At 32.5% G+C, this 13,291-nt stretch overlaps 1 protein-coding gene across 2 annotated transcripts in view; it reads right to left on the bottom strand.

The window, feature by feature from the left end:
- Positions 1-13,291, bottom strand: part of LOC144842628 (uncharacterized) — a 76,749-nt gene that overhangs the window by 20,325 nt on the left and 43,133 nt on the right. The window contains exons 1-2 of one of the 2 annotated variants that reach the window (XM_078699104.1): positions 10,127-10,236; positions 408-469 (exon numbers count right to left, since the gene is read on the bottom strand). Coding sequence is in view for 1 of the 2 variants with exons in the window: in XM_078699103.1 (XP_078555229.1) it covers positions 408-469 (62 nt within the window). In the remaining variant the exon portion in view is untranslated. Of the gene's footprint in view, positions 1-407; positions 470-10,126; positions 10,237-13,291 lie in introns of those variants that run through there. The other variant, XM_078699103.1, reaches the window with a different exon arrangement.

Genomic DNA, 13,291 nt, shown 5'->3' with positions numbered 1-13,291 from the left:
TAATATTTGTAATAACATTTTATTTTCGTATATACAATTTATTGTTTTTTAGAGAAAAATACCTCAAATTTACATTAAATGACAGTAAATTTGAGAAAATTTCCTATCTTTTAACACTAGAAAAAAAGTCTTGCAGCACTAGTTAAAAATGGATGGTTGTTCATCACCGATATTAAAAACTAAGTCAGGCTATTATAAACGTCGTTGCAAATTAGGCGTATATTTTATAACAATAGAAATCATAAACATGGAGCTCCCCTTTAAAACATTCATCATACACATATTGCAGTATGAAGGTTTCTTTCAAATGTGAAATTCAATACATCATATTGATTGATAGGCATATTTAATGACATGATTATATACACCTGTCAAGGCCTATTCAAAGTTTACATGAACTTTCTTACCAAGGCTCTTGGGCGTCGTACTTGAACAAGGCTTCTGCACAGGGTTGTGGTGTATTTGAATTCTGCAAAGAAAAAAATGATAAAAATTCATGATAAAATTATATTTTGCTATTTTCAATGCTATATAAGTGAAGTATAAAGTTAAGGTAGTACGTCACTTTTAAAAAATCCTTAGATAACATACCTCAATTGGTATGGGAATGTTTTCAGTGGTGGTACAGTATAAAAGAGCGATAATTGAAAACATCTATAGCTACTACTGTACTACAGTAGTTGTGTTGGCAATAATAGAGACTTGAATATCTATATAGCTACACAGAGTACAGTACTTTGTTGAAATGCCTACTTCCTTAGTGCAAAAGATAGAACATGCCATTTTACATATTTTAGGGCCTGGGACACCCTATTTCAAAATTCCTAGATCCGCCACTGTTCTATAGACTATTAATTAGGCCACAGATAGGTAAAAATTGTTTTTAGAGGGAGATAGTCATTTAAGCTATTGTCCAATAAAAACAGTTTGACAGTAATCTCTATATATGATGTGTACTTGTTAAATATTCCATTAAAAAGTATTGAAAATATTAATGGATTTTCCTTTTTAAATGTAAATTTTATACAACAGGGAACAGAACATTTGTGTTTAATAATTGTATTTATTCAGTTTTCTCACTTATCACTCATTTACATCACCGTCTTAGTGCAATTTCATCAAATTGTTAATTACCAGCTTTATCGCAGTGGTCGTATCAATTACAGAAATCTAATTATACAATTGACAAGCCATCATATTATGACAACAACCTTAACCTCTGATTGGCTCTGATATTATGTAACCAATAGAAACAGTTACTAGAATAAAACATGATTTTAAATGATTTCGCAGAGAACAAGAATACATCTCTCCTACAGACAACCTTTTCACAACATAGAAACTTAATTATGTTAATCCTAATTTAATATAATTATTATTTCATTGTTTTCCATACCTTTTCTAATTAGTGAAAAATGGGCAATGAAAAAAATAACTTCATTTGGTGAAAGATGAAATGTTATATTTTCACTCGGCTATGCTTCTTTCACCCATGCAATTATTTGTACTATTGCACCCTTAAACATTCACTATTTGTATAATATCCTGTATAATATATTGCATGGTATGTCTAATAGTATAACGTTCATGCAGGTCATAACTCAACATTTGAGCCGTGGAGAATCCCAACTAGGCCACCAATTTAATAAATAATCCGCAAAATCAACAGCATGAAGTGAAAAAGTCTCGCCAATAATTAGTTGGCTAAGTCAAGACGGACAGTTATGACAGACATATGCTAAAAATATGATTTTTTGTGGACTCATTAGTATGCAATAAATGTCACAATATTTTATGCTTTTCACGTAAATTGCTTTGATATTATAACCAAAAGCAAGTTTTATAATCAGTATCAATATAACAGTTTGAACAAGGTCAGAGTTCACAGAACATTGCCACAGAATCTCACATAAATGTTTTGCAAAAGTTTAAGAATATTCTAGAGTATAAATGTTTTTTAAAAGTTTATAAGTTAATGTTTGATACAGATAAAAACTGTTTCAATAGACCCAACAGAGCATACCTTACTCTCATTTTAAATGTATATGAACCATTTTACCCTAGAAAGGTTTAATAATAACTTGTAGATATATAACAGTAACAGTATAACTGTACAATAGATTTATTGAGGACAAATTATAAATTGACATATTTAGTCCCCACGATCCTTAAATGTCTAACAAAGAGTGAATCATAACAATTTTAGTCAAATAATTACCATATATTGGCTAAATTGAAATTCCAAAGTATAAATTGGATATCTTTACCAACTCTCCTACAGGGGACATAGAGTTCAACACAAATTAGCTTATAATAAAGTACAGTAATGTGTTTTGTTGTTTTTGTTGCCAAAAAAAAAAAAAGGTTTAATAGGAAAAGATACATTTTTATAATAGGAATTAAATAAATATTTTGAAAAATCTAAAATATTTAGTTTGTTTGATTTCTGTCTTCCATTTTGGTTTACCAACCAGATGCGATGCAACCTGACCTCCTTATGCCCCAAGCAAGTCCCTTCTAGAATATCCTATCAAATATAATGTAACATTTAGTTATTAGCAGCCGAGGCGTGAAAATATACTACTATCTGGTATGTAATCCTAGTTCATTTTGCCAAGTGTAAGTAATAGAAACTGATTTTGAATTTTGTAGAGGACGTTGATCTTGTGTGGTACTTAGTAGGGTGTCTGGAAACAAACATTGTCTGCGGCAACATTGCAAGAAAATGAATCAAAGACGAATTAATTTTGCAGTTTGTGTATCAAGTGAAACCCCTATGGCACAGTAGTGTATATGGGTATATACTGTATGAAATCATAACATCATATTATTTGTTTTAATGATAATTTGTTTTTAGAAAAAATACATGATTAAATCCATAAAATATATAGTAGATGTCAGCATTTCAAAAAGATCATGGCATTATCAAACATAATTAAAAAACAGATTGTATAAAAATAAGTGTCCCCAATACTGGGGTATATTATTACTGAATAAGGGCCGTGTAGTGTTGAAACATATTGCGCTTCCTTCATTTCACAGGTAAGTGTCCCCTTAATAGAGATCACCTCTCAATCTGGGTTTTACTGTAGGCCTACTTTGTATGTATGAAGTTCAACCTACACAACCTATCTTTTGAGAAGTCGACTTGTCACATTGTTTAGGAATATTTGTGAAATAAATACTTATATAATACAAATTTCATAATAGATACAGTAGTAATAAATTAAAACAGATATTTTGATAATAATTCCCTTAGAGTACTTTAAATGTAGATCATAATATGAAGCTTATTTTAAAGTCATGAAACATTGATCTTGATGTAGAATTTAATCATGGAAGAAAGACCTCTATTATAAATGTCGCCCCCTACAGTCTGTTTAAAAACAGGGCCAGTGGCAAACATTGTCAGTAATCTTAACACAAATTTCTATTTGTATTTACATGAATTATGGGTATAAGATATTCAGTACAGTGTTTGAAATCCCTAATGCTTTTGCATAGGTTAATGGCAAACAAAATCCAGGCATATCAAATTGATTTTATCGTATTGGTGTTTATTAAGCAGACAGAACACACACTTCTAATTAGGGTAATTGAGAAGGTCTAAATGAACTGGCACCGTCCACAGCATATTATCTGTGTGTGCAAACAGTTTGTGAAGGCTTTTAAATATCGTCTGTTAGATCACCTGATCCATACACTAATACTACAGTACACATGGTATAATAGTGTAGGAACCCGTATTATTTTATACAAATTATCCTCAAAAGTACAAACAAAAATACTGTTTAATATAGGTAAATGGAAGCACAAATTTCAACATCCAATAGAACAAGACAGAGAAGAAGAAAGTATTATGAGTTGAAAAGATGGACTGCTCTATTCAATGATGCAGAGCCCAGTTAAAAAGGAAGTCCATCTATATATTTCCATTGCATAATTTCTACTGTTTTATAACATTTATTCTATTAAGTTGCTGCCACCATCTTGAAACAAATAGTTGCAATGAATGCAAGCTGAAAGAATCATTGGTTTTGAAACCCTCTCTCTTGGCATGTTTTCAGAAGCTACCACAACGTATATTGGTTTATAAGCAGATGCTAGTGTTATATTAGTGCAGTCAAGTCTGTACTGTGTCTATAATTGTACAAGTCATTGACTCTATGTTGTGTTATCAATATATTGGTCTAGTGCGTTTCAATTGAACAATAGCATTTTTTGTATAATATCTGGACTTTGGTTTCACATAGCTGGAGGTCCAAGATTAAAAGAAATTGATAAAGTATAATACAGACCTACCTGGATAAAATGCAAGTATCAAACTATAATGCTGATATTAATAATTCACATACGTCATTTTGTATGAATTCGATTATGAGGATGGGCCTATTTTCCTAGGAGGATGGGATTATTTCCTAGGTTGGTCTTACTTTCTAGGATAAGGGTTTTTCTAGGAAGGTGGGCTTATTTCCTAGTGAGAAGGGCATATTTTCCAGGAGGATGACCTTATTTTCTAGAAGAATGGCTTATTTCCAGGAGGATGAGATTATTTCCCAAAAGGATGGGCTTATTTCTCATGAAGATGGGATTGTTTCCCAGTATGGGTTTATTTACCAGAAGAATGGGCTTATTTATCAGGAGGATGGGGATTGTTTCCCATGATGGGTTTATTTCCTAGGCTAGGAAATAAACCCATCATGGGAAACTGAAGGATGGGATTGTTTCTCAGAAGGATGGACTTATTTCTCAGGAGGATGGAATTATTTCCCAGAAGGCTTAATTCTCAGGAAGATGAGATTGTTTCCCAAGATTGGTGTATTTCCCAGAAGAATGGACTTATTTCTCAGGAAGATGGGATTTTTTCCCAGGATGGGTGTATTTCCCAGAAGAATGGACTTATTTCTCAGGAAGATGGGATTTTTCCCAGGATAAGTGTATTTCCCAGAAGAATGGACCTATTTCTCAGGAAGGGCTTACACTGAGAATTGGAGGACATGGATTTATTTCCCAGGAAGGGCTTTATTGTTCAGCATGAATGTATAATCAAATACCTGCAAAATCACTCATAAAATGAATGCTATAGTGTGTACGAAAATGGCAGCATTTTTAATCATAAGCAAGCCAGTTCAACATGTCATATTCATCTTGATGGACTCTTCTATCCAAAATAATAATAATTTTGGCTTTCTTTTCATTGACATAGCAGTTTCTAAGTATGATTGAGCCGATGAGAGACTTTCTAATCTATATAATGCAATGCTTAATACCAGTATTTCCTGACTATTATCTACACGTTGAACTGGACACATTTCCTTGTTTCTTGCTGCTGTACTTAAACTTTTACGCTTCTCTTGAAAGTGTCAGATCTTAAGAATACATCTATAAACTTAGTATGCGTAATCTACAAAATATTTCAGATGTCAAAATTGTACTAAAACTGTAAACAATAGAACAACTCAGTGCATTTCTGTCAACTAAAATTATTTTAGACGGCAAAACAAGTTTTAATGTGGGGACAACAAGAGACTGTATGTCACAAATACCTGAACTAGATGTAGACTACAGATTCAGTAAAATTGTATGCAGAATTTCAACAGTTTGGTATTAAGCAAAGTTTCCAACATCAAACATATTGAGAAGAAGGGGAAAGTAGTGTGTTTTCGTTTTTCAGTTCATACATGATTATAAATATTTTGCTTCTTACTTCTTATTGAATATCTTAGTGGCATTCAAGGATAAAAGGCCTAAAGCCAGAGCTTAGCAAAGAGCTAGAAGGATTTTTGTAGGCTAAGCCAATTTGAAGTCTATGAAAACAAGAAACAAGACAATAAGAGTCATCTACAGGTTAATATGCTAGATTAATTGGTACAACCAAGCTAACTTGAATTAGGAAAAACACACAAATTGCCTCTTTCCAATCGTGTGGTATTAAATACTTACTACAGAAAACAATGAATAACTCTTGACATTCAAATTTACCACTGGTATTTTACTCTTACTTATTTTACAATCTTAGCATCATTGTGATGATAAATTTTGCATAATAACCTCCCATTAAAAGTAGAGCTTTCAAAGCATCTAACTTCCATCTAAATTCCATTGAAAAACTAAAGCTTAATAATTTTTTAATTTTTAATACCTAAAGTTTTTCCTTTTTAAAGCCATTTAACCTAATGACTCAAAGAAATTAAACTAAATGATGCTGGTATGTAGGCTGTATGGTTTGCAGATTGTACCATTTATAGGAATAGGGATGAACTTTCTATTTTTCAGTTATATCCCCATCTTGAAGACTAGGGCAGTTTTCGGTTTATCCAAGTAATCTAGGCACGAAATAGATTTAACTATTACATTATGATTTTTGATTAAGATCAATGACATATATCCTCCTCCCAGTGTGATATACACAATGACACCAATAGACATCATTAAATAACCATCACTCAATGTAGCAAATGGAAAAACCAAGAGGCATGGTATCGATGATGTACTTAGGGAACGATAACTGGGACTCATCAGGAAAACCTTTGTGTTACTCATTGAATCTGTTTCGTGAATTTCTCACGAGAGATGGAGAACAAATTACAACTGATGAATTAACATTGGCCAATGAACTAGTATGTAGGCAATCAGAAATATTGATTAGGTTCTGACTTTACTCTCGTTCGGTTGTAATAAACTACATGAAAAAGAAAACGGTCGGTAAATGAAAAACTGAGATTGTATTCTTTTCGATCGAATCATAATCTTATGATAATAATAATTTGGATTTCACATGCTCTTGGTATAGGTTTATAGATATGAATGTTTAACATTTTTGAAATGTATAAGAAAGGAAATGAAAGTATTAATTCAAAATCATATGGTTCTTTTAATCAAACAAATGTGTAATAGAAGATATTAAGTTTTGATATTTCTTTCAGTTTGCACATGCAAAAAAAAAAAGAAGAAAAACAAAATTGTTAAAAAGGATCTGCATATTACAGTATGTATATTGAGGAAAGTATTGATATAGATACAGTACAGTTGCTTAGGCTATTTTGTTTTGGTTATTTGTATGGTGATAGATTTGGGGAGGCTACATTACAGCTTGATGGGTAATGTGCTTGTCCTTCCAATCCCAATGATCAATCCGAACCTAGTACCAGGGTTGTATACTCACTACTCTCTTTACCTCCATAAAGGCTCAAATGAGACTTATACCACTTCGCTTTGTAGAATTTTGAAGATTACACACACTCAGGTGCACACCATACAAAACACTGGTGCTGACGCCTCAGAGTTTTGTGAAGTGATATGAAAATGGGAATGCACAATAAATAGGTTAGTAGAAACTGCAATTGCCGAGTTTCTTAATGTAGGATGCGTGTGAGATAAAAAACGACTTCCGAAATAAAGATATTGAAAACTGAATTGAATACTAAAGCAAGTCATCTGAATAATTCATGGTGGAACAAACAAGGAGTTTAGAAGTAAAAATTAATAAAAACGTATTGTAACTTGAGAAGCGTTTTAAGTTTCATTTGGCATGTTTGCCGTTCTAAATGCAAACATGACTTCAACAACAATAAATTACAGTGAACTCAATTTTCCTCTGTTACAATAAAACTCAAGACTATTCAGAAATTATTTCATACATATTATATCACGAATGTAGTTTATTGACTTACTGAAATATAATACTGTTAACAAGTTACAGAAAGTAAAAACTCAATTCCCCAGCTTTTAAAGAATGCACTTGCAACAAATTGATATTTTATTATTGTTACATTAGACATACTGTATGAACCATGTTTTTATGCTTTTTGAACCCAATCCAATTTATAGCTGGTTTAGAATTAAATTCTTCTGAACTGACGTTATAGCAATAAATTTAATCCCAATGAAAGATTACAATTCTGAAAGCTTTAGTATTCTTTTCAAATGGAGTCTAAGAGCACTTCCCATAGCACAGTGGTGACTTGACCATTTAAGGTGTGTTTATGTTCTTTCTTTTACCTGGCAATTATTATCTCCAGTGGTGTAACACAGAAAGCTAATGGGCCCTCCAATGCTGGGTAGTTGCATTGATCTGCTCAAGCTCTGGGCCCCTGGGTTTAGCCATTTAGGCCACTGCTCCTCTCCCCTTTCAAAAATCTTCATCATCATATACAGTAGTACCAGTGTTTAAGGAGGTTTCTATTCATTCTCATGCATATTTTCTTCCATCCACACACAAGCTAGGGATTTGTTCACCAAAGAAACACCTCATAATTTCTCCATCATTAATGTACAGAATACAGTAGGCATACTAAACTATTAATTTTCTGCACATGATAATGCAATGCAAGGATGTAGACACCACCTAAATGACCAATTGCAAGTGAGAGTTTGAATAGTTCATCGCTTGTGATTGGTCAAAACACTTAAGTTACGCTTACGTCCTTAGGAACCAAGCCTGATAGTCAAAAGTAAATGATGAACAAGAAAAGGTGAATATTTTCATTTTGACGTTTTGCTGCAGCTTTTTGCTGATATTTTTTTTTGTTTTTTCTACATATCTATCACCACATAGTTCCTCCAAGAAAACCTTACAAATATTCTCCAATCTTTTACACAACATGTAATGCATACAAATACTAATGTGATGCTACTTTACTGAGCAAGTTGACACAATACATAAATGACGATTACTGAATTCACATCTTGGTATTAAGAAAGAAACTAAAAGCTATTTTACAACAGTAATATAACTTTAATTTATTATGTACTGAAACAAGATGAGTGTCTGATTTATTGCATGGATTTTGTTTATTGGTAGAAATACATGATGGATATGACTTTACACTTTCTGGATGTAAAATGTGCTCAACGATTAACAATTTAACGACAACAGGAGCAGACATGATATCAGCATTAGCGGTGAGGCGTAAAAGCAACATGATATAGCCGTTTTTTTTGCCAAGAACAGGTGAAAAATATATGTAAATAAGGGACACATTTTACAGCTAGACAAATATAATAGTGCAATCAAGGTGAGGCAGATCTTGTCATTTGAGGCATGTGAGTGCGATTAATCACCTAACACACTCCCAAATGTTGACCAGTTCATATCACTGAGGTTAAGCCACATTATGCATGGTAGGGGCGGCCTGGATAAGAGACCTGTCTGTGCCATTGCCTATATCTTTAGTCAAGATACTTTAGGCTTATGCATTGTCCTTTGGATAGGACTTAAAGCTGTTGGTTCATACATTGTTCTAATGCACGATAAAGAACTTGATACACTATTCTAAAAGATTAGAGAATCAACTCTTGGTTTGGCGATTATGGTTCTGTACTACGGATATTGAACAGCTTACAAAGAATATAAAGAAATAAATAAAAAAATAATAAAATCAAGTGAACAACAAATTATCATTAAAGAAAGCAGCAGCATATAATTTATGGTCCCCTCAGCAGTAGCTACTTTAAAAGTTGCAACATAAAGATATAAGATACATTATGATCTCTCTCCGGTTCCTTTGATACTATCGGTAATAACTACCAACTTTAAAAAACAATAATCCCACCATAGGGAGTTTTAACATGTGCATGAACACACAGCTCGCAACATTAGTAAGTCATCATCAACGCTACAGTAGACTAGCTCTACTTAAAACCTGAAGTATGAAAGCCGAGGTAAAAGTAACTGTGTCCACAGACTGTTCACAATGAGGCCCTGAGGAGAGGATTAGCAACAGAATGCTAGGCTGGAAATGAGGCGTTTTAACTAGCTGGGATGAAAGAAAATATCCAGGGGTTTTCTAGGCCAGTACAGCCTACCAAGAGCCTAGCAAGGTCAATAAGGGAGCACAATGCGAAGTTCAAAAAGGCAAAATATACTTTATTGTAAAGAATTGATTGATAACAATATAAACACCCACAATGTTTTATGATCTTTGAACAATTTTAATTTTTCAATACATGCCAAACAGTGGCAGATCTAGGATTTTTGAAGAAATGGGCACAAAGCCTAAAATGTTCAATACAGGTTTATGTTTAAACCCTACGACAATCCCTATTCAGGTAAAACCTTATTAAAGGGACACTATATCCTGCAGGTGAAGATTCTACTGTAATATCATTAGATTTAAACTTTTACCTAATAGAAGGAGGTTTCTATAATCGCCAATATGACAGGAATAACAGGCATTAGATTATAAACTTTAGCCTACAAGATGATACTAATAATAACTTATAAAATGATTCCCATTATATTTGATCGCAGACATTCTCACGACAGGAATGCCTCAAACCATAAACAAGTTTTAAAAGGTTGAATTCATTTTTGATGAAAATAGCTTGCTAAGTTTTTAGTTTCCATCAAATGCTCCCAGTGGTGTGTACGCATTCTATTTATCTCTGGCTCTAGAGAAGATTTTGACTTTTGACCTCAGGCCCTGGGGAAATAGGGGCCTATTGAAGTGAATATTGTAATATATTTTATTATCTTGTCATTCTAGCATATCTCTTTATGCTACTGAACAACTCAATGTACATTTCGTTTCCATTCAATCTTTCAATATGTTAAACCAGATAATAAGATAATGTTGCATACATTTTTATAGTATAAATGTGATTTTAAATTTGTAGTATTATTTATAAAAGTTAACATTGAATATATTCATGTATCATTGCAACTCCAGTCTATCCTGATCTTAAATTTGAGGGGGAACATTTTATAGTCAACTCTTCCTATATCAGACATCCTTGACTGGCAAATGTGTTCTGAATGTTTTTTTAATGGTAAAACTAAAACGCCATGGCAAGGGATACGGTGCTGTATCTTTTCTCTGGATGCTTTATTTCAGGCCTTCGAAGGTGAGTAAAAAAATCAGCGGAATAAAAAAAAAGGAAGACAAAAAATGGTAGTGACAAGTTTTGAACTTGTGGCTTCAAAATCTTTTGGCTCCCCAGTCTAAATGCTACATCATTGGCTTGCAGAATACCATTGACATAAGCTATTCGATTTACGTAACATCTACGCTTACATAGCCCCCTCTATAATTACCGTACCTTTAGTAGCTAGAAGTATTAGATACTGTACCATCTCTAGACAATATATAAACTATATTACTGTATATACTATATTATTACTAACTATAAACTGTATAAAAAATACTTAATATAAAGTATATAATAACTAAATAATTGAGATGCACTATTTCGTATTAACAAGTCACACACCTTAAAATCAAATGATAAAAACATTAACCTTGTTGTTTAATAATTTGACACAAATATCACCTGTAATCACTCATGCACGTCACATCAGTAGATATATAACGATCCAAGTAATTATATTTAATATTCAATTCTGGATATGAAATAAACTAATCTAGGTCTCATTAGTGTTTTTCAAGGTTGTAAACCTCCCAAGTGCAAGGCATAGTGAAAGGTAATGAAATTTGACTAGAACATTCAGGTATAAACGCATTTTACCATATTTATCGCTTCTGGTGCAGCTACTGTCGTGTCATAGATAAGCATATGCTTAGCGATCTATTAGCGGTGCGCTGACGAGCTATCAATGACGGCTCAATATCTGATGTGAACTTTAATTAGGGTTCAGCTACCTTTTAATCTCGTATTTATTCAATAAAATCATATTCTGAATTTAAATCAACATTACATCTTACTGTGTATTGTATTTTATCTTTCATAATCACATGACAAGCATAATTATATCGGTAAAAAGTAATTAAATAAAAATGTGATTACTGTACAACAATTTGAATTAAAGGTTTTATTTATTATAACATACACAAAAGTTACAAATTGTAGTTTAACTTCATGTTGTTTACATCCTAATCAAATTAAATATTATTTATTATAGATTACAAAATTATTTAATTTATAAGGTTTTAAAAAATATTAAATATTAAATCACTTTTCAAGAGGAATTGTTATTAACATAATAATAATAAGTTTCTGTCTGTCTAGACGGTATAGTCTGTATAATACGAAAACTGGAAACAAAACCGAAAGCTTTAAAACAACCCAAGCCTTTAGGCTTTCTCTTAGGAGCCCACAACCGGTTTCTAAAATATGAAAATACAATAATTCTAAAATCTATTCGATGATATAAACTATTTAGTCAAACCATGTGATTAACTGGATACAGAAACCTCTTGGAACAATTCTTCATATCACATGACAGACAAAAATTAACCCAGAATGCAACAGTCAGACAAACTATTTGCTGTTGCATTGGAATATTGCGTCCAGTATGAAGGTATATTTATTGTGCAATACATGAAATTATTATTTTGTCATTTTTAAGTTATGATTTTTCTTTTAATAGTCGAGGCAACTATCTGGTATATTTAAAGAGAAATATGGTTTTGAAATTGTTGGTATAATTTAAGTCTGATTTCCATAACCATTACATGCTTACTACGTGGCGCGACGCCACCGGGAGAGGCGCGTCTATCCATTTCAGACAAGTCTGTAGAGTTGAACCAGTTCAAACTTTCCCGATTTGTCTGCGACACAATTTGGAAGACAAAACACCCACATAGCGATTTTTATTTATAGAAACGAGGCTCTTATTCTGCATAGCATTAAAGCGTATTGTGTGCGTGAATATCAAGCACACCCCCACAATTACTCCCACACAAATCTAGAATTTGAATGTGGCTATTGTAAATTGTTACGCAAGTGTCTGGGAAAAGTGAGTTCTGCCATGTGATCATTACTGTTAAATAAACATTTCAAAGGTTCCTGATCACATTGTCTAGAAAATTACAATCACTTGCAGTTTGAACTAATAATTTATGCAATACCGGTAGTTCCTTGTTTATCAAAGGTGTAGAAGCCAAACCCAGAGGTGTAGTCTGCACCATATATAAGAAAATACAATTCTTGCAACATGTTGCCAGTAAGATAAAAAATCTGCAATAGATATCTTAAGTTTGACAAAAAAAGTGTGATGTGCCCAAATATGGTAGTAATATGCTCAAATATGGTAGTGATATGACATCATGATGTCCATATATGGGCACATCTTTAGGAAAGGTCTGCGATACAGTGTCACATGCTTGTCACATTAGTATGAATATGTAACTAAGCAATTTAAATGTAATGAGGAAATGTGTCGCATGTGATCACGATTTAACCTACTTTAAAAAATATTTAAACTTACCATAGCAAAGCTTTTATTTTGGGATGGTACTGTTAATTTCGTCCTTTGCCCTTATCATCTGTTAAGTCTACCATCCCCAAACAAAAACTTGCTAATACATAATCTACATCTTTATTATATGAA

Source organism: Antedon bifida, chromosome 5 (assembly GCF_963402885.1).
Source record: "Antedon bifida chromosome 5, ecAntBifi1.1, whole genome shotgun sequence".
NCBI classification, from domain to species: domain Eukaryota; kingdom Metazoa; phylum Echinodermata; class Crinoidea; order Comatulida; family Antedonidae; genus Antedon; species Antedon bifida.
Note: the sequence above shows the minus strand (reverse complement) of the source record. Positions and strands in the feature narration are given on the sequence as shown.